At 39.2% G+C, this 25502-nt stretch overlaps 1 protein-coding gene across 1 annotated transcript in view; it reads left to right on the forward strand.

Moving 5' to 3' along the window:
- The window catches only part of MRPS27 (mitochondrial ribosomal protein S27), an 88617-nt gene that overhangs the window by 46834 nt on the left and 16281 nt on the right, over positions 1 to 25502 (forward strand). Inside the window, exon 5 of the mRNA XM_055332110.1 lies at positions 24401 to 24515. Within this exon, the coding sequence (XP_055188085.1) occupies positions 24401 to 24515 (115 nt within the window). The remainder of the gene's footprint in view (positions 1 to 24400; positions 24516 to 25502) is intronic.

The following is a 25502-nucleotide window of genomic DNA, read 5'->3' on the forward strand; positions in this document are numbered from 1 at the left end:
GCTTCTAGGGGGTATGAATTTTGATCTCATTGTGATTTTGATTTACATTTCCTTAATGACTAATGATCTTAAGCATCTTTTCATTTGTCTGTTGATCATTTGTATATCTTCTTTAAAGAAATGTCTATTGAACTTCTTTGCAGTTTTTTAACTGGGTTGTCTTTCGTAGTTGAATTGTAGGACTTCTTTATATAGTCTCAGTACTAGACCCTTATCAGTATATGATTTGTAAATATTTTCTCCCACCCTCAAGGTTGTCTTTCTGCCTTTTTGGTAATGCCCTTTAATGCACAAAAGTTTGTTTTTGATGATCTCCAATTCATGTTTTTCTTTTGTTATTCATGCTTTTAGTTAAATATAAGAATCCATTGCTAAATCCAGTGTCATGATGATTTACCCTATATTTTCTTCTAAGAGTTTAATGGGTTTAGTTCTAACATTTAGATGACTGATCCATTTTGAGTTCGTGTTCCTATTATGCACAAACTGGATATTGTCAGAAATACTGAAGAATGCCTGCCGTCAACAACTTTATGGTCTAATGTTCTTTAATTCACTGTGTTACTGATGGAGAAAAGCCCTAGGAGATGATCAAGGAGAAATGCTTTAAGAGGTGTTACAAACCAGAGTGCCTTTCATACCATGAAACTTGGAACCTTGTAGCCAATAGGGAGAAACCTTGCTTTTGTTTTTGGAGGGGGGCAGAGTATGTGGTGAACCCAGTCATGAAAACGGTTGAACCACATAGGGGTTTCAGTCAGTGCTTACAGGTTGTATTAGTCTGGGTTCTTCAGAGAAACAGAACCAATAGGAGATACACACACATACACAAATGTTTTCAAGGGTCTTCCATAATTTAGTGTATGTGTGTGTGTGTGTCCTGTTGGTTCTGTTTAATAGAATGCCCTACTACATTATTTATATCCCAGTATATATATTGAGAGAATGAGAGTGATTGAGAGATTATTTTATTGTGAAGCGTTGACTCATGTGATTATGGAGGCTGGTAAGTGACAAGATCTGCAGGATGGGCCAGCAAGCTGGAAACCCAGGAGAGCCAATGGTTTATTTTGAGTCTGAGTCCAGAGGCAAGAGAAAATTCATGTTCCAGCTCAAAGATAGTTAGGCAAAGAGAGCATCTTCTCTCATTCAGCCTTTTTTGTTCCATTCGGGACTTTAACAGATTGGATAAGACCCACCCACACTGAGGAGGTTTATCTGGTTTTTTTTCAGTCTGCTGATTCAGACGTTGGTCTCATCCAGCAATACCTGCATAGACATACCAAAATAATATTAACCAAGTATCTGAATACCTTGTAGTCCAATCAAGTTGACATATATAATTCACCATCACACAGATTATCAGAGGCAGGCGTGAAGGCCTGCCACTTTGTTCCTTGGAGAATTCTTATGAAGTGTACATTCTCCCTTCCATCAGCAGGATGGAGCTCTCTGCTCCCTTTCTTCTGTCTACTTGCTTTCATTACCCTTGGTCATTATGGAGAATTAGTTCATTATTGAACTAATAATGGTCTATGGGTATGTGCTTTTTTGGTTGGAGGGAGAGGATGCTTCAAGATAACAGGCCCCACAAAAATAGCACTTAATAGAGATGATAATAGCAACAGCCCTAAGTGCAGACTACATGATCGTATGTTACTGAGTTGCCATAAAACTTTTGAATGGATCTTTTGTTTTCATCATTTTGTAGATAGGACATCAAGAATCAGAAAAAATTAAGTACCTTACCTAAAATCCCACACAGCTAACAGCTAGGTAGGAATTAGCTGGCCACGGAGTCAAACCTAGGCCAGAGACTTAAAGACCAATTTTTTTAACCATTATGCCATATGCTGAATGCAAGGATTTTAGGAGCAGAGGAGAGTGGTATTTTTATAGGTATGGCTGGTAACTTATATTTACTACCTCAGTTGTCTACTTTTGGCAGATATTACTCTTTGATCATGGGCACATTTTAGCTGTCGCTACTCAGCCTTAGACTCTTTCTCATACTGACCACTGCCAACAGACTGGAATTGGCCTACAAATGAAATCTGTGGGGTTTTTTTTTAAGATTTTATTTATTTATTCATGAGAGACACACAGAGAGAGGCAGAGACACAGGTAAAGGGAGAAGCAGGCTCCATGCAGGGAGCCTGATGTGGGACTCAATGGGACTCCAAGACCATGCCCTCGGCCAAAGGCAGGCGCTAAACTGCTGAGCCACCCAGGGATCCCCTGAAATCTGTGTTATGTTTGTCTTAAGGCTGTGGTGGAGTGCAAGGTACTGGGCAATGGACAGGAAAGAAATTACGGGTAATTGTGACTAATCCTTGTTTTGCTTCATGGTAGGGATACCACGTATCAGTAATTCATTTATCATACTCATAAATACTATATGAGTATCAGAACTATTACTGCCGAACATTCTTTTTTTAGTATTTCTATTGTTATTATGCTCTCATAATCTAGTATAAAAATGCAGTACAGCATCCAGAATGCAGGTTTTTTTGCTTTTTTTCCCCCCCCCATGAGTATATAGCAGCTGAGTATATATTTTTAAATTACAGTTTCCTGATCACATTTTAATCACACCAATGTAGCAATCTTCAGAAGCATGGGGAAGGTGCCACTTAAATGTAAATGATTTAGTTAATTATTGTAGAAAGTAATATGAAACTTGGTATTTTGTTGCCGTGGAAATACCAGGTCAGTATTCCTTGTGTATTTTGAACCATCCAATTACTTATAATAACATTTTGACTACCTGACTGCTTCACTGTTAGACTAGGTTCTTTTCTAATACATATTTTATTATGTATTGATTTTATACATTCTCTCAATGGCCAGGTATTTTGTCTCTGTACTGTTTTTAGCACAAAAAGATAAATAGATTTTTTTTTTTAAGTTTGTAGAATAAGGAGCAGGAAAATGACCTCTTCCCTTTCTGATTATACTGTGGCAAACTTTCCTCTCTATGATATATATTGTAAGTGGAGCCTTGTTTCACTCAGAACACAGCAGTCAAAAAATATATGTATAATTATCTTAAAATTAGGAGTCAGTAGATAGAAATAAAGCAGTAGGGAAAACAAAAATCAATGCCTGGAAGATTGGACATATAACATAAGAAATATGTAATAGGAAGGTACTCTTTAGGCGTTCCTGTATCCTCATACCAGAATAAATTCCAAGTGACTAAAGATTTAAATTTAAAAACTGAAACCATCTTAGTGTGTGAAAATAAAATAGGCAAATGTTTTTGTAATCTTGACACATAGAGACCTTTCTGAACATGACATAAATTCAAAAATCATGCAGTAAAAGACAATAGATTTGTCCATAAGAACATATAAAAAAGGGCAGCCCCAGTGGCTTAGCGGTTTAGCGCCGCCTTCAGCCCAGGGCGTGATCCTGGAGACCCGGGATCGAGTCCCATGTCAGGCTTCCTGCATGGAGCCTGCTTCTCCCTCTGCCTGTGTCTCTGCCTCTCTCTCTCTGTGTCTCTCATGAATAAATAAAATCTTTAAAAAAAAAAAAAAAAGAAAGAAAGAAAACATAAAAAGTAAAATACAGCAAAGTTCCTTAATCTAAGTAATATGATGCAAAAAGAAGGAAGAGTAATTAAAACATGAGTTATTTATTAATAAACTTAATAATGAGTTCTAAACTATTAGCAATAGAAAGATAAGCATTCAATAGAAAAGAAGTACAGAGGCAATTCTAGAAACATGGAAGGCAAATACACAGTAAGCATAAGAAGAGATGCTCAGTCTTACCATTAAGTAGAATACGCAAATAAATAACACTTTTTCTTTCTTTCTTTTTTTTTTTTTTGGGGGGGTCTGTTGTATTGCCTATCATACTGAGGATGATTAAAAGTTGACCAATATTCATTCTTATGGGAACAGACATTCTCAACAAACTCTGGTAGGAACTTAAATTGGTACTTTTTGGAAAGAATTTATCCTAAGGAGAAGTTGGTACATAGGTCAAGATATTGGCTATAGTTTTAAGAGTGAAATATGCCCAATATTAGGAGATTAGTTAAACGGCTAGAGGATTAGTTAAATAAATAGTGGGAAACTAGCTCTTAGTCATGAGAATCCAGGTGATTTTTACTTCTGTGTTTTTCTATACTGATTGGATTTACGTGAAAATTACTACCATTATATCATAAAAGATAGTTTCTTGCAATTATAATAAAAAGGCTTTCAGGGCAGCCTGGGTGGCTCAGCAGTTTAGCGCCGCCTTCAGCCCGGGGTGTGATCCTGGAGTCCCGGGATTGAGTCCCATGTTGGGCTCCCTGCATGGAGCCTGCTTCTTCCTCTGCATGGGTCTCTTCCTCTCTCTCTCTGTGTCTCTCATGAATAAATAAAAATTAAAATCTTAAAAAAAAAAAAAGGTTTTCAAGTGCAGTGGGGGAAAGAAGTCTATGTAGGAATTAGACTTTTAAACTGGGTAGAACAGAGGCTAAGAGATGTTCAGGAGGTCTGGTAGAATTCACATCATGGCATTTGGGTGATCATAGTGATCTTAAGTGATCTTAGGTCATTGGAGATCAAGAATACAGAAGGTTTAAACCATAGTTGGGGAAGGAGATAAATGTGCCTAGTTCTGAACATGGTGTGTATGAAGAACCTGTGTGAGATCCAAATGGAGATGTCCAGGAGGCAATTGAATATAGGAGTCTGCAGCTGTGGGCCATATTTTGAGCTGGAGATAAGCTCAAATAAGCTACTTTATTACCTACATTTCTGCCCAAAGTCTTTTTGGCCATTGAAATCATGAAAACAAAATGATTCATATTCAGCCTTGGTCCTAGAAAGCAGAAAATGTATTGTCCTCCTTTACTTGATAAGACTCTAAATACAAAAATCAGAACACAGTAGCCTTCTCTACATCACACATTACACATCAGTGCATTTTGGAGCAGCAGATATATTCGCTTAGACGTGTGAGCTTTCCTACCAGCTCCTCTGATAAGATTTATTTGATGATGTCTCTAGTTGTCTTGGACTCTTGATCTGTGAAGATATTCTGGTGGCAAAGACTCAGTAAGGTTTACCGTCCCTCTCCAAGTCTAACCTTTCTGTAGACCACATCCTTGGGTGAACAAGCAGCGCATTTTGCTACTCTAAATAATCATAAAATTCCATCTCCAGTAAGGCAGCCATTTCTAAAATCTCTTCTTTTTACCTTCACCACTTAAAACCACATTAAATCAGTGTTAACAAACGTCAACTATTACTGCATTTGGAGTGTAGTAAAAGTGTGATTTTTATTTTCTTCCGACCACAGCCTGGAATATGAAATTTTGGTCTTTTTGACACAGACCAACTGTAAAACCAATGCGCATCAATCTCCATGAGAGCAGTAGAACCACCACCAGTTTCAGTTGATTCAGGTTTGTGGGTAAATGTAGTGAGCCTAGTGGTCTGTTTTTCTCTAGTGGCCCAGAGTGAGAGAAGAGAAAGATTTATTGGCGATGAGAGGAGCCTATAGTCATTTACATGTGGGGAGGAAAAAATAATATAAGTATTTATAGTCTACCAAAGGCAGGGTTATATTATAGACTCAATCTATGTGGTCAAAATAATGTAATTTACAGAGCTAGAAACTATAAGAGAGAAGGAATAAAAGATTTTCCCAAAGACACATAACTATTTGTAATATATAAAAATTCACCAAAATACATTACAATTATAAATAGCATTTGGTTGAGGGTAGGGCATCAAAGCCCAAATTTCATGTACATGGGATACCATATGGCAATTGAGTTTCCTTCCTGTAAGTAGTATGTAAATAACATAATTGCGTATCTGTTATGCTTATCTTTTGTACTTATATTTGTATTTTTTTACGAAATGATCTTAGGGACTGCCTTCAAATCCTGAGGTTACCAAGAAAGGCATGTCTGGTTGTTCTGTACAGGACAGACCACAGCATCTTGTAAAAATAGTATTATCTTCTGATAATCTGATGCTTTAGACTTCGAGGAGTCTCTTAGTGTTTTCTTTTTATCCCTGAGATCTGATAACAGAGCATGAGTCAGCATAGAGGTGCTGAGTACAGAATTGGTAGGCATTTTATAAGAAAATGAGCATTGGTACAGACTCATTGAGGTTCACTTAGGCAAGTGCCTAAAATCAGAGCACATGGAATAATTCCCCCTTGTCGGTGATGCTTCTTCCTGAACCGCTTCCATTCTGCCTCATCCATATGTTTCATACCCACCACAAGGCTAAATGCCTTTGGATAGCTGGGGAGAAAAAAGAGAGGGCAATACATGAAGGCTCAGTTAATACAGTGTACATAATGAAATTGTCTAAGAGCTCTTGCCTTACCATTCCAAGCTCACTTGTTTATAATGAAGAAAGTGAAGGGGCTGAGTGGATAAGTGAAAGGGTCCCTTAACAGCTCTACAGTGTTCTCACAAGAGGATGCCTTGCCACTAAGTCAGTATGGGTCCTCTCTCCTTTTAAACTTTATTTTAAATCTCTACTTACCCTCCCCTAAATTTTATTTTACTTATTTATTAATACCTTTAGGTATTTAAGCTTTCGGAATGGCTGTAGCTCTGCTTCTTAAATATAAAGTGCATATGATTCCATTTGGTAGCATTTCTTATGTGTGAGTAAATGTATAAACATGTATGGGAAACACATAATTCCATTATGCATGGACTATATCAGATATACACAGGTAGACATGTCTGCAATCTCATTAAATGCATTATGCTCATTAAAGAGACGTAACCGCAAATGGTGACATTCGATTGTCATTAGCGAAAAGTAGTGGAAGTTCTAGGGCTGAGGAGCTTGCTAAACATCTAGTTATAATATTACATTCCAGGATCAGGAGAGAAAGAACAATGACATTCATTCAGTAGGATTCAAAACAAGTGATTTTATCTCTAATTTCTGAAAATGACAAGTTTTCTAGACAAAAGCTCCCTCTTCTAGAGGGTAATATTAACTGGAATAGCATCTCCTGTGTCGTCGTTGATACCCTAATTGGAGCATTAAGAAGCCCCAGTCTGGGATCCCTGGGTGGCGCAGCGGTTTCGCGCCTGCCTTTGGCCCAGGGCGCGATCCTGGAGATCCGGGATCGAATCCCACGTCGGGCTCCTGGTGCATGGAGCCTGCTTCTCCCTCTGCCTCTGTCTCTGCCTCTCTCTCTCTGTGACTATCATAAATAAATAAATATAAAAAAAAAAAGAAGAAGCCCCAGTCTTTTTGGTAGAAAGTTCATAGAAAATTTACCTTTAAAAATCTACCTGATTAGGGGAAGCTGGCTGACTCAGTTGGTAGAGCGTGTGACTCTTGATGTCAGGGTCTTAATTTCAAGCGCCACATTGGGCATAGAGCTTCCTTTAAAAAATAAATAAAATAAAATGTCACAAATAAAATTTAAAAAAATAAATAAAATCACCTGATTATATTATCAGGCAGTATACTCAGTGGTCAAAAGCTCTAGAGTCGGACTGTCTGGATTTAAATCCTGGCCTTAAAAATCAATCAATCAATCCTGGCCTTGTTTCATCCTAAATTGTCTAACCCTTTGATGTTGAGGTTCCTCATCTGTAAAATGGAGATAATAACATAGTTACTTTACAAAGAGTTGTTCCAACACGTAAGTGAAATCTTTAGAAAGTGGTGCACACTTGTGACTGGAAAATGACTGGAAGTGACTGGAAAAATGTCAGAGTTCAAAAACTGTCCAGCACTATTTTGTTTATTGACTACATCGTGTGGTGGTGTCATCTTGAGTGCCTAAAAGGAGGAGGACTGCTGAGGCGTGGCACTGGGCCGTAGTGAAGTCCTAGTCCTCGATTAGTATGATGCCAGGGACGGATGGGTACTGAACTAATATGTTGGCTTTAGCCCTTTGTCAGCGTCTGCTGCCCTTATTTCAGATGTGCATGTGTTTTCTGGATGTGTATCATTAAATCTACTACATTCTTGGTGTGAAAGATAAGCTCTTCTTTACAGAGCTACTAACTCTTGCATATTTATTTGATTCATTGAGTAAACGTGACATTTCACATTCTTGGCAGCAGACGCTTCCCTAAAGCAAAAGATAGTGGTAGCCAGAAAGCAAAGGATTATTAAATGTATGAGACAGTCCTGATTTTTGAATGACCTGAATTCAGTGAAGTAAAATTTTTCGCTCAACCCTTTGAGTTTTTATTATCCTTTGAATTGGTAAAAATAAAATACACCCAATGGCATGGCTTGTGTGTAATGTCACATCCTGTGTGGCATTTGCAAAGAATGGAAAGTTCATTATGTATACTGGAGGAAGCAGGTGCTCTCAGGTGCCGTATTGATGTATTGTGCCGTAATGCCCTGCTTTGTCAGGTTTTGTGCAGACCTGCTACAGGAAGTTAGCACTAAGTGCCTTGGTGCTCTGCTGAGCTTCAACCTAAGTTAGGTAGCTCCTATTGTACTGGTTTCATAACTTTCTGAGATCCATTCCCCTAGCTTCTTGACCCTTCACATATAGAAAAAAACCTATTTTTAATTAGCAGAGAAAGTTCTATGAATATGGCTGAAGTTTTCATCTTTGAAGACACTATTGTGATACTACATAATTTTCTGCCTTCTTAAAAGAGAACTTGCCAAGCTTGATTTCACTGTTTCCTTTTTCGAGTAATCCTGAATAATGTTGTTACATTTGGTTGTCCTTTTTCCCCCCAGAAGAAAAAAAAAGAGGAACTATTATAATTTAGGGACCATGTCTTAATATTTTTTTTAACACTTAGCATATCATCCCACATATTGGGGTCTTAATATATGTGCACAGATGTTTTCAATAAAATATTTTATTTTTTAAAGATTTTATTTATTTATTCATGAGAGACACAGAGAGGCAGAGACAAACGCACAGGAAGAAGCAGGCTCCACACAGGGAGCTCGATGTGGGACTCGATCCCAGAACCCCAGGATCATGCCCTGAGCCGAAGGCAGACACTCAACCACTGAACCAGGCATCCCTCAATAAAATATTTTAGATTGAACAAATAATTCAAATTATAGCACTGTGATTTATTTGAGGCCTTTGTTGAAGGATATTAGAGTTAATGGTGTTTTTAAAGGACTGTTCTCTGATAAAGCCTTTTGTTTTGTAATTTACTGAAATGGAAATCCAGAATGTCAAGTGTCTTCCTCGAGATGTGTTCTTCTTTAAGCAAAGGATATTACTGCTGAAATACATTTGAATGTTTGAAGTACATTTTCTTTCCATCATGGCTTTCAGGCTATTTCAAGTACAATCCATTGGCTAGTTCATTGAGATCAAACAGCTTATAGAAGTCTTCTGATTAAATGTAACAGGTTGAACATATGTTCTTAGCTCCATTCCCTTCTAAAACCTCTACAAACATGACAATAAGAGGTTTAAAAATTTAAAAAGACAAAAATCTACAAAATAAAGAGAACAGAAGAGGATACAACAGGAATAAAATTTGAGAGTTAGAAAATAGATGAACAAGAGGTACCACAATTAACAGAGAGAAAAAGCTACCCCTGAAGCTGGCAGAAGAAATTTGGCTACAAGAGTGTCCATACCATAGGGCCCTAGAAAGGCTCATGAAGAAAAAGCACAAGGGAGGAAGATTGATTGGAAGTTTTCATAAGAAGCAGTGAAATACCTAGGTTGTTTCTCTCCAACCCTAGTGGAAGTCTGGTAGTTTTCTTTCTGGAGAGATTGAACCAGAAGGACTCTGGACTTGGCCATGCAAGGAATATTCTCCTTTGTAGGGAGGAGCCTTGGAGGAGTCCTCTCTGGGGAAACTGAATAACCCAAGAGAAAAGACCTGGGTTGGTGCAAGGGTAGGGGATCACCCAGCAAAGCACTGTCAGGCAACCCTGGCATAAGAATCTGTTATCTTCACTTCGACATTCCTCTCATGATATGGATATCCTTCAGTGCCAAGTATAATTCTAGTTTTCAGAGTGACACATTTTTTTTTTTTATAAAACAGGTTATCTAAATGAAGCTAACTACTGATACTCAACAGTAACCAGGCATCTTTTTCAAACACTAATAAAAATGAAAACCACCTCTGTTGGCTTTATTGCACGCTTTTAGGCTAGATTTGTATCCTTTTCAGTTTTCAATTTTCTACTGTCTAAAAATGAAAAACTGTATATAAAGTACCAAGGATGATGCACATAGGAAGTGTTAGTAATTTTTAATTAATGATGCTATTATTTGTTTTGATCCTTCTTCTCATTCTCAGTCACAGTTAGATAAAGATTTCGCACAAACTGGTTCAGGAAAAAGGAAGTTTCCCTTCAGTATGGTTTTAAAAAAAAAAAAAGATCTCCGGGTGCCTGGGTAGCTCAGTCAGTTGAGTGTCTGACTCTTGATTTTGGCTCAGGTCATGATCTCAGGGTAGTGAGATTGAGCCTCATGTTGGGCTCCACACTCAGTGGGGAGTCTGCTTGAGATTCTCTCTCTTCCTCTCCTTTGCTCCTCCCTCTGTGTTCATGCTCTCTCTAATAAAATCTTTTAAATTAAAAAGATCTAAATATTCAAAAAAGCAAGCTTCTTAATATGTTGCACCCTTTTATAAGTACTCATTCACTCGTTCCTTAAAATATAGTTAGTACAAGTATTGCTAATAAATTAGACTTTTCTAGACTTGCATGGGATTATGGAAAATCCTAGAGATGATCAAGTACTATGTCCACCATAGCAATAACTATGTCTTTCTCTTTTTTTGAGCCTAGCTTAACATAGAATCCTAAAACACAGTTAATAGTGGTATTCATAATTTTTTTAACTTGAAAAAAAACTATCATGTATTTGTTTTTCATTGATATTCCATTCAATCAATGGCTCTTTGCTGTCAGGTGGTTGCCATTGTCCAGGTTGTGGAAGGGCCGATGGCTCCATCTGGGTAGTGGCAGGAACAGAAGCTTTCAACCTCAGAGTCTCTTTGGGTTACCAATAGTGTGTAAAAGATGCAAAAGAGAGTTCTTGGCTTCTGGGAGGATGGTGTGGCAGGAGAGGAGGGTGCAAAGATTACACAGGCTGGGACAGCCGTCTTCTCAGCAGCAAATCCATTTCTTCTGTTGCTCTTCTCCTTTACTTCCTAGGCTTGGATGGGTGGCGTGCCCCATATAGATACCATTTTCCTTCCTCTGAGATTCCACGCCAAGCTTAGATCAGAGCCATTAGCAGTGCTTGGCAGTTTCTCTTTTGAGTGGTCCAATTTATCTTCAATAGGTATTCACAGCCCTTAGCTGTTGAGTCCAGCCAGAGGCTGGTGGGCACTGAGCCAACAGAGGACTCAAGACGTAATCTCTGTTGTGTTGTGATAGTGGCTTGCCAAGGTTGTGGAAAACAGTCCGAGGGGAGAGGAGCAGTAGTAGGTAAATTAACTCTGTATTAGGTCACTTCCTGACTTCTTTCTCTCTGCCTGGACCTTTTTCTGTCATAAATAAGATCAGAAACCCTACTACCAGTCATCAGACTGACTGGCACACCCCTGAACTGGTTGGCTGTGAGCCTTTGTGATGTGAAAAGCCTCTCTATTCTCCCCTCTGGTTCGCCTTCCAGCTCCTCACTTGAGATTTCTTTAGAGGAGTGAGGCGTACGGGACCCTTCACCTTCTCACCGACCCTGTCCTTCCTACAGGGTCCCGTCCCAGTTGGCTGATGACGGTCAGGTATCTGCTGCTTGTGTGTGCCCAGCACTCTGCACGTCACATCCCAAGTGGAGGGAATAGTCTGTAGAGTTCTGATGTAACTCCGTGCCCTTTGGCATGTGGCTGTTGTCAGTGGCTCTGCCCATCTTGTTGGAAAGTGATGGTGCTAGCTACTGTATTAAGGAATTCACATGTCTGATCTCCTCAGTGCTCCGGTCAGGCCAGAGTTGTGCCATGGGAGGTGTTCACAGCTTTTACTCACATTTTACAGGTTAGCATCCTCAGATGTAGAATCCGTTTCCTGGGGCTGTAAAGTAGGAATGAAGTTGGCCTGATGCCAAATCCTGTGTCTTAGCTTCTTCCCTACGACCAAAGGCAGTTATGCCACGGACCTTAGTCTTAGGCATGATACATCTTTAAAGCAGATAGTCAGCGGTACCAGACAATGCCATCAAGTGCGATGTCTGATAGACTAATGATAACATGTCTTGTTTTGGTGCATATTCGTACTCTGCTTGGTTCAAAAGAGGATTAAAAGTTGTCAAAATACTTACATAAGTCACCTTTGATTTTCACTGTTACCTAGTGATGATAAAGGTATTTTCACCTCTTTTATAGATGACAACACTGATTCTCGGGTTGATTTATCCAAGTCAGTGAGTTAGGGCTACATTCCAGTCAAATGCAGGGCAGCAATCACCTTGTCAGGGATTTGCCTGATGGCAGTGCTGATTAATATCCACAGTAAAAGTGACATCTCATCCCCCTTAGATCAGAGATAGCACTGATTTTGTCACTTCTGTCCTTCTTCTGCCCCTGGAGAAGCATTTACTACTGTGGTTTGGCTCTGTTCTCTATCAGACAGGCCTTGAATGCAGAGTTAAAAGGCACATGCAGGTATCTTAAATTGGATGCATCCCTAGGTGATAAAGGTATAAAAACATGCAGGAGCGTTATGGACACGAAAATTATTACTGTTTGGAAAGTAGCAGGAGGAGAACGCAGCTCTTTTTTTTTATTTTTTATTTTTTGGATTTAAGTATTTTAGAGACAGAGTATGCATGTGAATGGGGAAAGGAGTAGAGGGTGAGAATCTTTAAGCAGACTCTCCGTGAGCAGGAAGCCCGACTCAGGAAGCCCGGGTCAGGAAGCATGACCCATGAGATTGCTACCTGAGCCCAACCAAGAGTCAGACACTCAACCGAGTCACCCAGGGAGGTACAGCTTTATTTATATCTGTAACATTTTATTTCTTAAATATTTCCAAAGAAAACAAAAAAAGACACATTAAGAAGAAGAGAGGAGGGGCACCTGGGTGGCTCAGTGGTTGAGAGTCTGCCTCTGGCTCAGGTTGTGAACACGGGGTCCCGTCCCAGGATTGAGTCCCATATTGGGCTCCCCGCAGGGAGACTGCTTCTTTCTCCCTCTGCCCGTGTCTCTGCCTCTTCTGTGTGTCTCTCATGATAAATAAATAAAATCTTTTAAAAAAAATAAGAAAGGAAAGTTGGACTCACTTCTGAGAGCCAATTTTTAAAAATTTAGTACTAGGGCATTTTGAAATAATCAGCGTTAACTAAATGAGGGCTTGCATTGATGGTGATGAATTAACCTAAGCTTGGTTTTAGATGTTCACAAAATACTTGTGTTTTGATAATTCCAATCTAACATCACTGAAAGCAGAGAGTATGTGTGTTTATCACTTGGTGCCCAGCGTAATTTCTTGATTCATGGTAGGTTGGTGATGAGCACTTGTAAAAGAGAACAGCTTTGCCAACACCAAATGCTCCATTCTGTTACAATAAGTGATTCCACATAGGTACCCGAGTAAAAGTCTTCTCTCTGTAGTTCAACATTCAGCTTTCCCTTAATGTTGCTCTATGTTTTTATTTAAAAAAAAAAACAAATTAAGTAGCTCTCTTGCTTTTTTGACTAAAATTAGGGAAGGAAGGCTGCACGCAGTGTAGCAGCCGTGTACAGATTGCTAGCCTACAGCTACCACAGTGGAAATTCCACTTAATGTGCACTCATAAAGGACAAGCTACTGCCCTTTCCAGCTCGCTGTAATCGTCCAGCATATGTGCTAATGATATTTCTGAAGCTTGGGAAGCAGAGGTATTTTCATAGTTTGTTTCTCTGTCTTCTCCCACAAAGCACAGCCACGATCTGACACATGATCAACGGGACCAGCCCTTTTTAGGATGCAGAAGATGCTTCCCTGTGTCTGTGGCTCACAATGGCAAACAATAGAGACTTCTACAATGATACTTGGCCTCCCTGGTGTTCAAACTTCTTCAGTTAAGCCTGTCTGGAATCTATTTAACTATTATCTACCAGAGGTTGTTTTTTTTCTTTTTTCTTTTTAATAAAATAAAAGGGGCTGGAGGGTGGAACCAAAGAGGAAAGACTGTGTCTTTGCCAAGATGTTCTCTCTCCTCTCCCTATGACTCATACTTAGAGAAGCAGAGGGACTTTGGAAAGCTGCCTGCAGTCACATTGAGACAGCTCTCCTGGCACTTTTAGACATTTTAAAAAATTTTCTCAGGGAATAAAGATGTTTTTCAAATTGTCCGTTCCCTCCTTTTGGGCCAGCCTGATAGCTTTTGTTTAGCTGCAGCATGGTGGTTTTATGGAAGATTTGCCAGCCAGAGCAGTTGAACCCAGATCTTTGTGTTTGGTGTATTACTAAAGAATGAGCTTTATTTGTAATAAATTTGTAATTATTCTTATGATTATCATATTACAAGGAATTGTCTCAGACCCAAAGCATTCCTATGGAATGACGTTTGCATTTGGATATCCTTCAGCATTTTTTAAGGTATTATGTTTGTAGAATTTCAAATATTCATTTTTTTTTTAAGTTTGGTTTTGGCATGGCAGGGCTAGCCCAAGCTAAATAGGGGAGCTGATTATGAAATGTAGTCATCCTGATTTTAACCATTTGGCAGCACAAGGGAAAAAGAAAGATCACTTTAATTTTCCTACCTTTTTATGTAAATAAGGGTTTTCTTTTGTTTGTTTTATAAATGGTAAATTAAAGCTTCCTGAAAAATAATTGCACTGACATATCTAAATCTCAGTTTTCAAATTTGTTTCTTTTTAGCTACAAAAAGTATGTCCTTTTATGGTTCCAGAAACTGGCAAACAACTGAATATCCCTATGACCACCCCCATCTCACTCCTCCTTTTTTAAGGTTTTCAACTGTTTCGGCTCGAGAAATAGCCAGATCATAGGGATGTTGATACCAAAACTAAGTTTTGGTGTTCAACTGTTGGGGTAATTATGACTGCTTAGCAGGAATTTACTTAAAGGGTAGAAGAAAGTAACAACATACAAAACAATTTGTATAGGAAAGTTGCTTTGAATGGCCAACTCTTAGATATAAACTGAATATAATAAAGTATTCATTGGAGTAGAAAATACTTTACGCGTGGAGGGATTAATTGCTGAAAATTTTATTTCCTGCAGAACTTGATCTCCAATTAAAATCTACTTTCAGGACCTTGAGTTCAACTTTAGTGGTTTTATCATTTCATCTTGAAATTTTAGAGGCCACTTTGCAAGGTCTGCTGTCCCCAGAATAATCTATGTTGACTGCCCAAACTGGGTAAAATTATATTCAGCTGGTAGGGGAGTGGAAACTAGTGGAAAAGAGTAGAATTAGCTGCAGATTGAATGCTTGTTTATCTTTGAGTCCCTGTTCACTTATTTGTATCACTGCCATTTTCCTGGTGTAATAGAAACGTGTAAATGACTGATGTTTTAATGAGTGGATTAAGCCTATTATTCCGTAGAGTCATTAAACTTGAGAGCTGGAAGGAGTTTCAGGGCGGCTGGTCCAGTCCACAGTTCCAGTATATTTTGTTTGGCTCATATTGTATGTTTTCAAAAATAGTAGCTGCTTTGCTTGATAGTAATACAAACAGCTTTGCCCCTCTTGTCTTACATGGTTCTTCATGCATTTCTATTAACTGGCCCCTGGGGACATGTGAGTTCATGGTCCAGATAATCCTACCTCTTCATTTTACAGTTACAGGAGTTGAAACCCTGAAGGATCAAGTGACTTCTGGAAGTCAAACAGCTAGTTCAGGGCATTTCCGGAACTATTTCACAGTTTGAGTATTTTTCTCTGAATTCTGTTTCTGAATTTAGAAAAGATGTTATTTGAGGCGTTTTGGGTGGCTCAGTTGGTTGAGTGTCTGACTCTTGATTTCCATTCAGGTCATGATCTCAGAGGTGAGATCAAGCCCTGTGTTGGGTTCCAGGCTCAGCTGGGAGTCTGCTTGAGATTTTCTCTCTCCCTCTGCCCCCATCCCTGTCCTTACTTACATTCTCTCTCTTTCTCAAATAAATAAATGAATCTTTTTAAAAAAGTGTCATTTATTTTTCAGTATGTTAGAGACCTTTGTCAAATTGCAGAGATGCTTTTCTTTTTTAAGATTTTATTTATTTGAGAGAGAGCTCAAGAGCAGAGTAGAGGTTGAGGAGAAGCAGACATCCCACTGAGTGCTGAGTCAGATGTGGGGCTCCATCCCAGGACCCTGAGATCATGACCTGAGCCAAAATCAAGAGTCAGTTGCTTAACCGACTGAGCCACCCAGATGCCCCCAGATGTACTTTTTAAATAAAGAATTACAAATAAATGAATTGAGAAGGCACTGGTGGGATAATAAGACTGAAGAGTCTAGTTTAGGTCCTGTCACAAACCGAAATCTTTTCATCTCAGTGGACACCAAGATTTTTCATCAATAAAGTAAAGGAATTAATTGTACTAGACAATTTCACATCACCCAGTACGGGGCTTGGTAAATTAGTAACTTCTCAATAAATAAGTCAGTGAGCAGTGGGTTTTGAAGATCCCTACCAGCACTGAATTATAGATTCTTTAATTGTGTGTCACTTTTCTTCCTCCCCCTGTCCCCAGTTTACTTGACCTAGATGGCTTTCAGAGTCTCTCCCAGTCTTAGGTGTCTAAGTTTTTTGGTTTAGAACTTGTTAGGAAGTTCTTTGAACCCATGTATTGTATCTTCTGTCCTCCTGTTGGTGGTTTCACTCTCCCTTCAGTTTGTTCATGAGCTGACTACACTGCAAAAAGACCCATGGATCTTTTTGACGGGAAGGAAACAGCGGGTAGAGAGGAAGTAAGGAGTAGGTGGCTTTGCAGAAGGACCACATTATTCCACATCTCTGCCATCTCTCATATCCTGCCTTATACAGAAAGAAGTTGCATTTCCTCCTGGCCTCATCTGTTTATAGGCAGGGTAATATTTCAAAACTGGAAATAGATTACTGTTTCAAATATAAACAATACTCATGAATTTCAACATACATTATTGAGATTTATACAGTCTGGGCAGGCCAAATCACGAAACACCTACTGTTGTAGGACACCAAAGGATAGAAAAATTCTCTCTTACCTTTTAAGAGAATAAAAGCTTTATAGGGAAGTCAGCGGAGTTACAGCAATAGAAACTAGCTGTGAATTTGGGTTGTATAATTTGGGTTGCAGTAATCCAACTGTACCTTTTGATACAAACAGAGAATCCGTAGGGAATTCAACTTTTCCATGTATTAGAGAATCAGAGTGTTTAAAACATTGAGGTGCATTTTTCCTCACTAAAAAGAAAATCTGATTCTTAAGAAACCCAGATTAGTGCTGAGCTGCTGTTCCCTCAGAAATATCCCTAAAGAAATCCATAATCGCACACACAAAAACACATATAAATCTCCCCAACATCAGCTTAATTCTTCCCTGCTCTTTTGCTGGTGTGCTTCATCTCCTGAGCCAGGCATCTTTGCCTGCTCATTTCTTTTGTGGCAGACTTAATCCTGACAACTTTACCAAGACAAGAATACTCCAGAAATTCTGATTTCTATGCCTTTGTTTTTCTCCATTTTGCTCCTCACCTTCCCCTTCTTCAGAACTCTTCTGTATGTATAGTGATTAGTAAATATATGTGATTTTCCTGTCTTAGTCATCGTATTATTCATGATTTTGCAGAAGTTTGAAGTTCCTAGCCAAAGTATAGAAGACATCAGGCAATGTTTACATCTTTTTAAAACTGGCTCATTTATTGCTCCTAGATTTCCTACTGAAAACCAAAAATATTTCCCTTATCTCTGCCTAAACCAAGCCAGTTCCCACAACTTTATGTGCTTTTGTAAATAAGACTGGTTCCAAGATCCAGTTTTTCTCAACTTCCCGTTCCTCGCTAAAAGAACGCCTCATTCCTCCCTTTCGCCTCACCTAGCACTCCAGTGCCCGTGCCTCAGGTGTGAAGCCCACCTGTGTATCCAGCTTTAAAGTAACTGAGGAGCCCCACCGGGTGCTTCTGGGTGCAGTTTCACTGACAGGTGAATTGTTGGCCACAGAGACAGCCATTTTCTGCTTCTAGAACCATCACAAGCAAGGAAGCACCCGCGAAATCACTGTAAATTATTTCTCCCACAAATAATCCTCCCCTGCCATCCACATGAACCACCTTTTGGAAGCTGATAAAAATATCATTCCAGGCTTCCAAACAAAGCACAGTTGGCTTCGTTCTGGCTGGCTTCTTACCTTTATATCCCCTGAGAGAAAGAACAACAGACCATAGTCCGTCTCAAAGTGTTGTTCTTCCTGCGTCAAGGAGGAAATGTCGTCTTTAAGATTGGCGTTTAAGGAGATGAGTAGACCAGTAGGACTAGAATAAGGATCACCTGGCACAGGGTAGCTATTTCATAAATACTTACTTCATGAGTAAAAAATATGTTTCCTAAATTGAGAAAGGTCGATCTGGGAAAACTATAACCAGGTCAGAGAGAAGAGAAAGAGGTAATGATTTGGGGCCGTAATATCCTACTTGTCATCCTACTGGTTCATTGCTCCCTTCCTCTTCTGTGAAAGGACATGGAAAATGGAGCATCTCTCGTACTTTCCAATATGTCCTACCACTGGGTTTCCAGGTGAAATGCTAATGACCTCATTTTTAAGCCTCAAGTCTGACAAATTTAGACTTTGATTTTGATATCTAACGAGTCCCTCTGTTATCCATCTTCACTTCAAAAAATGTGTTATTATGCTGCATTTATTTAGCACTTCACATTTGCAAAATTCTATGCCTGTGTTATTCTCTACCAAAAATCCACTTACTTATCACCCTTTTTAGAATGGCAAATAAGGATACCAGAAGGTCTTATGCAAACTGGATTTTAATTTTTTCAAATTCTTTTTGGAAATTGGCAGGATAGGAATTATAAACTAACTGATAGAAATTATGGTTTTATTACTATATTTATTTTTGCTCTCATAAATTAATCACTGAGCGGTTAGAAAAGACTTGAGGAGGTTATCTATATAAAACTGGCTTAAATTGACCAGAAAACCATAGAGAGGTTAACTACGAAGGAAGCATTAATGAGTTTTTAAGGGTGATGGAACTATTCTTACATCTTGATTATGGTGGTAATTGTACAACTGGACGCTCTTGTCAAAATTTATAGACCCATAAATTGAGAAGTATGAATTTACTGTTTGTACATTATATTTCTATAAACCCATCCTTTAAAAAAGAAAATGGAGTGAAAATATCAGTGAGGGAGACAGAACATGAGACTCCTAACTCTGGGAAACGAACAAGGGGTAGTGGAAGGGGAGGTTGGCAGGGGGTTGGGGTGACTGGGTGATGGGCACTGAGGGGGGCACTTGGCGGGATGAGCACTGGTGATATGCTATATGTTGGCAAATTGAACTCCAATAAATAAAAAAATAAATAAAAAAGAAAATGGTATTAAGATTTAAAAAAAAATTTTTTTTTATCCACTTCGTGAGGGAGATAACTTACTGACAGTGTTTAAGCCCAAACTGGTTGACCATTTGAGGGAGGAGCATTTCAGAGCAGATTATTGCTCCTGGGGCTTCTTTCAGTGCAAATCGGGATGTGTTTGCTGAAACTTAAAATTAACTGTAGTTCCTCCATAAGAATAACTCTGGGGTCTCAATCTCAAGATTAAAGAGATTTTAATCTACAGTACTGTGTTCTTATTATCCGTTCTTATATTAGACTCTATCCCTTTTTAAACACTTGGCAAAAATATCAAAATTTTGATTTTATTTATGGTTTGGGGGGGGGGGCAATTCATAATTGTTGAAAGCAGAATTTCCAGAAGGATTCAAAAGAAAGTAATTATCCTTTTAGGATGAGAAAGCCAGTAGCAATGATTAAATCAGATTCTGGTTTAAATAGTCACACAACACCCTCTTACCCTTTGGTTCTAGTTCAGGGAAGTGCTCAGACCTTTTAATAATTACACACTTTGCTTCACTGATAAGATTCCCAGTCCACATGACAGGCTTTGGTGGCAGCTGTATTTTCTTCTTGGCACTCTGTTTTTCCTCTCTTCACCCTGGCCCCTCACTCACCTCCATGTGTGCCCAGCTCAAAAGCTGAGATTTCCATCTGTAAAGCCTGTTGCCACAGGATACAGAATTCACTAGGGAGGAGGGAAAACTGCCTGTGTATGTTTAAGGCTGGTGGCTCTCATAATCAGATAAACGTTGTGGAAAGCTTGCTCATTCATATGGAAGAACCAGTGCTGCAGCTAAATGGTGGAGCCACTGAGCTCCAGGCCCTGGCATCTGCTCGCTAGCCCTGCCCAGCCAGGAGCACATTTACTTGCGGTACTGAAGAGCTGATGAACATCGTCACTTTTGCCTTCAACAGTAGCCTTTCTGTGAATCCCACGGAGAAAAGGCTGTTCCCCCCCCCCTTTTTTTTTAATGAAACGATGAAATTGATTACAAATAGGAAATCCCATGTGACTTTTTCACTCTTGACTTCTGTGATATAACCTCTCTTCCCCTATAAAAAATCTCTCAGCTATCAAAGACTTCTGCCTCCTGTCAATTTTGCAGCCTGCGATTCTGTTCTGCTTCCTTCCTGGTGACATTAATCTTGAATGAGTGATGGTGCAGGCGAATGCCCTGAACAGTCCTGAATATAGCCCGATTTTTGAGGAGAGGAAGCTTCCCAGTTCCTGCCATTTGATTGACCATGATTTAGCTTCTTAGGCAAATTCTCTCTTCACCTGGAAATTCCCCTTTGCACTGTGGACAGAGTGTCCTTAGCCTTGGGATCATACCAACATTGAGAACTAGAGGAAGAGCTTGAATGTGCACTTCTTCATTCCCTCCTTCTCCTCCCTATGCCCCTCCTGACTCCAGGAAATGTTCATGTTCTTGAATTGTGTTGTAAGTTTACTTATATTTTCTAAGCTGGAAACTCAGAACGTCCCTGGCCTCCATGAGCACAGGCATTGTTGGGTGATTTGGGTTGCATTTGTTTATCTTCTCCACACTCACACGGTTTGCCTAGCTTGGCAGCCTGCTGGCCTGGACAATAATAAAGCTTCTGTCGAGGTGAGCAAACAGCTGATGGCACGGGGCACAGAGGGGACTCCTACAGTGGCCGCCTGTAATCTGCCGGGCTGGTGGTCAGAGCAGGCGAGAACAAAAGCCAGTTTGTTTGCAGGGGAATTGGAAAAATCAATGTGTTGGTTGTGTTCTTGTCTCTTTGCCTTTCTTCTGGCTGAAAGGGAGAATACTTGTTCAGAAGTCCACAGAATGACTCCAGGCAAGTACCCACTCTGGAGACTTACCTGCCTGTCATGTTCCCACTGGCAGTTCTGAACAGGGCCCAGGTTTATCTGTTTGAACTGCTTAAAACATCATGGACAAAGGAATTCTCAAACACACCCTCCAAAGTGGGATGGACCCTACTAGCTCAGTGGTTTGAGTTCATATTCTCGACAGCCAGATAACACACGTGAGTTTGTGTGCTAATTTCTTTTTTTTTTTTTTTTTTAACACTGATAAGGGCTTAGAAAGGCATTTATTTGCTGCCTGGCAGGAAGTACTCGCTGCAGTTTGGGCAGCATATTTCATGATATATGTGTAAGCGTTTCCCTCTTATTCCTAAATTGATTTCATGTGCTCACTTAGTTGAACATGTCCTAGAATGGTGGTGTATCTGCATTACTAGACCTTAGAAAGCAGACAGAGATCATACGAAGTAGCCCTGGTCCAGGAGGAGGGAGAGTCTGTTGACAAATCTCTCAAAGGCTGCTGTGCTGAGATGATTATATTGGATGTGTGAAGTCTTGAGCAACTTTCCCTCTAGGCTTCTAACGAATCGAAGTGTGAGAAGAAAAGACCTTTGAAAAGACAAAAATCTTTCTTTTCCACCATGTATAAAAGTCTCAAAAAGTTAACAAATGACTTGAAACAAATTTCATTTTGAGCTTGGAAGGTCAAAACCTAGGTCCTATTAATCTTGGTTTTCTTTCAAGCCTAAAAATGGTCTGCTGTTCCTGAATAAGAAAAAAGGGTATTTGATTGGATTTGGTCACGGTGCTCTTATTTTAAAAGACTATCAGAAAGAAAAGTCATAATTTTTGTGGTCATTTGACACAGACTGAGGCAGAAGATTAGATTTTAAAATGAGGTTTAAGCTTAGAATAATCTTGGATAGAGAAGGTAACTGACATTTTTAATTTTGTTTGGTTTTAAAGGAAAAATGGACTGAACCTAACAATCACTGCAACCCCAGAACACTTCTCAGCAGCTAGCAGTGCCTTTGTCTCCTAGCCCTTACTGTGTTCTACTTTGTACTCTTATGAAACTATGTTTGTGTACTTTGTTTTTGTAATGAAATTAGAAATGCCCCAAACAAGGAATTTACAGTTCTTCATGTACGCCATAGATGTTAGCAAAATGACCAGCATGTAATAACATTTTATACATTTGTTAACTGAAACTTTTTTTTTTTTTTTTTTTTGCTGAAAACCTACTATGGGCCACCAAGCGTGTGAGGCACCAAGGAGTCAGTATTAGACAAGTCAGCGTTCCCCACCCCCCCACTCCAGGGAGCTTACAGGCCAGTAAGGCAGCATCACCTTCATGCAGGCAGTACACCTGGTAATTCTTTTGAATTGTTTCTTTAAAAAATGAAATAAACTTTCAATTGGCCATTATACTTCAAATCTCAGATTTTTCAGAGTAACAAGGAGAGGAACTCAGGTAGCTCAACTATTGACTTTAAAATGTGAGGGAAAGCTTGAAATGCTAAAAGATTTGTTTCATTTCTACACAGAGGATCTAATTAGATCTAGTATCTTAGCCAGTCTTTCTCTGGCTAAGAGAGGTCATTTTCATCCGAAACATAGTTTGACATATTTCTATCTTTCCGCTTTTATTTTTTTAAGCTGTATAATTTTTCTTTTTTTTTTTTAAGTAAACTCTGCCCCCAACGTGGAGCTTGAACTCATGACCCCAAGATCGAGAGTCATATGCTCCACAGACTGAACCAGCTAGGTGCCCCATCTGTCTTTTTGCTTTTAAAGGAGTTAATTCTGTCAAGAAAAATAGAGTGAGAAATAATTTCCAGTGAAATGTAAGATATTCTAAAGTCTAGAGAGGGTTAGGTGACTCTATATCCATAAAACATCTTCAGATCTTATTTTTGCCAAATTTCTCACCAGAGCACTAATAAATATCCTAAATTAAATACTACTTCACACTTCCTCTCTTTTTCTCAGCTTTTACTTTGGCAGAGAACCTGTTCAGCAGGAAACTATCCCCATAGCAGATGGCAGGAAATAGCAGGTGGCAGATTGAATAACCAGCTTCTAAAAAACACTAGTATTAGCTGTATCCTCGACTCAAATATGGCACAGAATCCTTTTGCTCCAAGTTTTTGTCTTACCTTTTTTATGAAAGAAAACAGTTTGATTTTTGTAGGGCCTGGAGATTGATGTGCTTCCTGAACAATTAAAGAAAAGAAGAGGACTTTCCCCTGACATAAAACGATGTTTAGTCAAAGCAGATAGACAGAAAAAGGATCACAAAACTCTTTAAACACCTCTGCACAGCCTTGTCTCCCCTCTCCCTCCGTCTTTGGCAGGAACCCTCAGGCGCAAGAAGTCCCCCAAGCCCAGGTATCACCAGGGTGTGCAAACTTGAAGCAGGAGCAGCAGTCAGAATCCCTTTCAAAGTTCCGTTCCTCTGTAGGGCACCATTACCACGCACACCTCACCCCGGGCTGCTTAAGCCTTTTAAAACCGCGTGGGCAGCTATGGGAAGCAAAAGGAAGTGGAAAAACTAAAGAGCTAGAATGGAGCTTTGAAGAGGGCAGTGGGGGGTGAGGATCCTGGAAGACCTGGATATTGTGCTCAATTTTTATTTTTTCCACGGTTTCTGTTTTCTCTTGGTTCAGTAAAGAGTGTCCTGATGTCTCCCAAGTGACACAAGAATCATCAGTATAACTCAAAGCTGACTTCCCTCCCCAAAGTTGTTATGCTATTCCAGTCTTCATTTTTGCTTCATCTGTTTTATTTTAAACTTCAAAAGTGTCAGCTTCAGCCTCACATCTCTCTTCTAACGAAGTGCATATTTGTGTAACAATGCCATGGTTAGTAAATGCCAGATCATTTTTTATAAAGCACATATCCTAAAACAAGATGTTGAATCAAGAGGTGTTAAGTAAAGAATACAGTATTTATAATACTTTGTTATTTATTATCCAGCCTTCTCTTTCCCATTTCATAGTTTACAGTTAACAGGTTTTATCCTCAAGTTTTTATTGACTCTTCACTTTTATTACTTTTGGTTATATCGATTTCATGTCTGTAAATATCTAAGAGGATTCATTTTAGCATTGACGTTTCAGAGTTAATACCAGTTTTCTGTCTTCTTATGCTTTATTTAGATTTCGACACAGCCCCAACTGCTGGTACCTGAGAGACTGGACTATCCACACCTGGATTAGGCAGTGTTTAAAATACGGTGCACAAGACAAAGCCTTATATACTCTTGTAAACAAGGTAACTGGTTTCCTGGAATTTGCAGCTTGTTTTCCTGAGGTTAGATGATAATACCTACAAAGAATACAGCAAAGAATAGGACAAGAAATAACTTCTGATGTTTATTTGCTTGCAGATATCCTTTTCAGAATGGAACCGAATATAAGTTAATCAACAGTTACGTGTAAAAATTCCCATAGCTGCTGTTTTTCCACAGCTAGTGACTCAGAAATGACAGCTAAAAGCAAAAGCGTATTCACAAGAGCTCTGCCCTTGTGGTTCATTTCATTCTTGGTCCCTAAGATTTGGATTTCTTGCCTGGTTTCCTTTGGTAATGTTTAGGGAAAAAGACATGACCATTTTGGTGGAATGTGATCTCCAGAGTATTCAGACTACCTTGGACAGTTTTTAAAAGATGAGTATTTCTAGGTTATTCAAAACCTGTCTGCTGAATTCTCAGACCCCTCTCCTTGGCCCCCAGAGTCCCCTATGATTAGGGTTTTTCTGAATGTTACATTCCACTAGGGTTCCAGTTTTCATTACCTCGATAGTATGAAATAAAGTACAAAATAAGCAAAAATATGAATGTTATTTTTGTGAGTCTCAAGGTATAACCCTAATTTGACTCATGATAAGATCTAAACAATATTTCTGTACAAACATTATCTCTATGTTAAAACTTAAAAGGATATCATAATTTTGGTTTTTTTTCCCATAACTTGGGCCCAGTTCGACTAAATCTACATTGAGCCACAACCTTTAAAACAATGACTTCTAAACCCTCTTTCCATTTCAGCACTTCTGAGGCGTCCAATACAGCCTACTATAACAGTGACTCAGTTCAGTAGTGATTCACAGCTGGGGGGTTAGGACTGTCAGACTCTCCCCAGAGGTGATATTATTTGAAAAAATTCCTCAGGTGTTTCTGGTAGTTGGTGGAGGAAGAATGGGGCAGGGTGGGGAATGGAATGGTAGTTAATCCTACTCAAGTAAGATTTTAAAACATAA

Source organism: Nyctereutes procyonoides, unplaced genomic scaffold, assembly GCF_905146905.1.
Source record: "Nyctereutes procyonoides isolate TBG_1078 unplaced genomic scaffold, NYPRO_anot_genome, whole genome shotgun sequence".
NCBI lineage: Eukaryota > Metazoa > Chordata > Mammalia > Carnivora > Canidae > Nyctereutes > Nyctereutes procyonoides.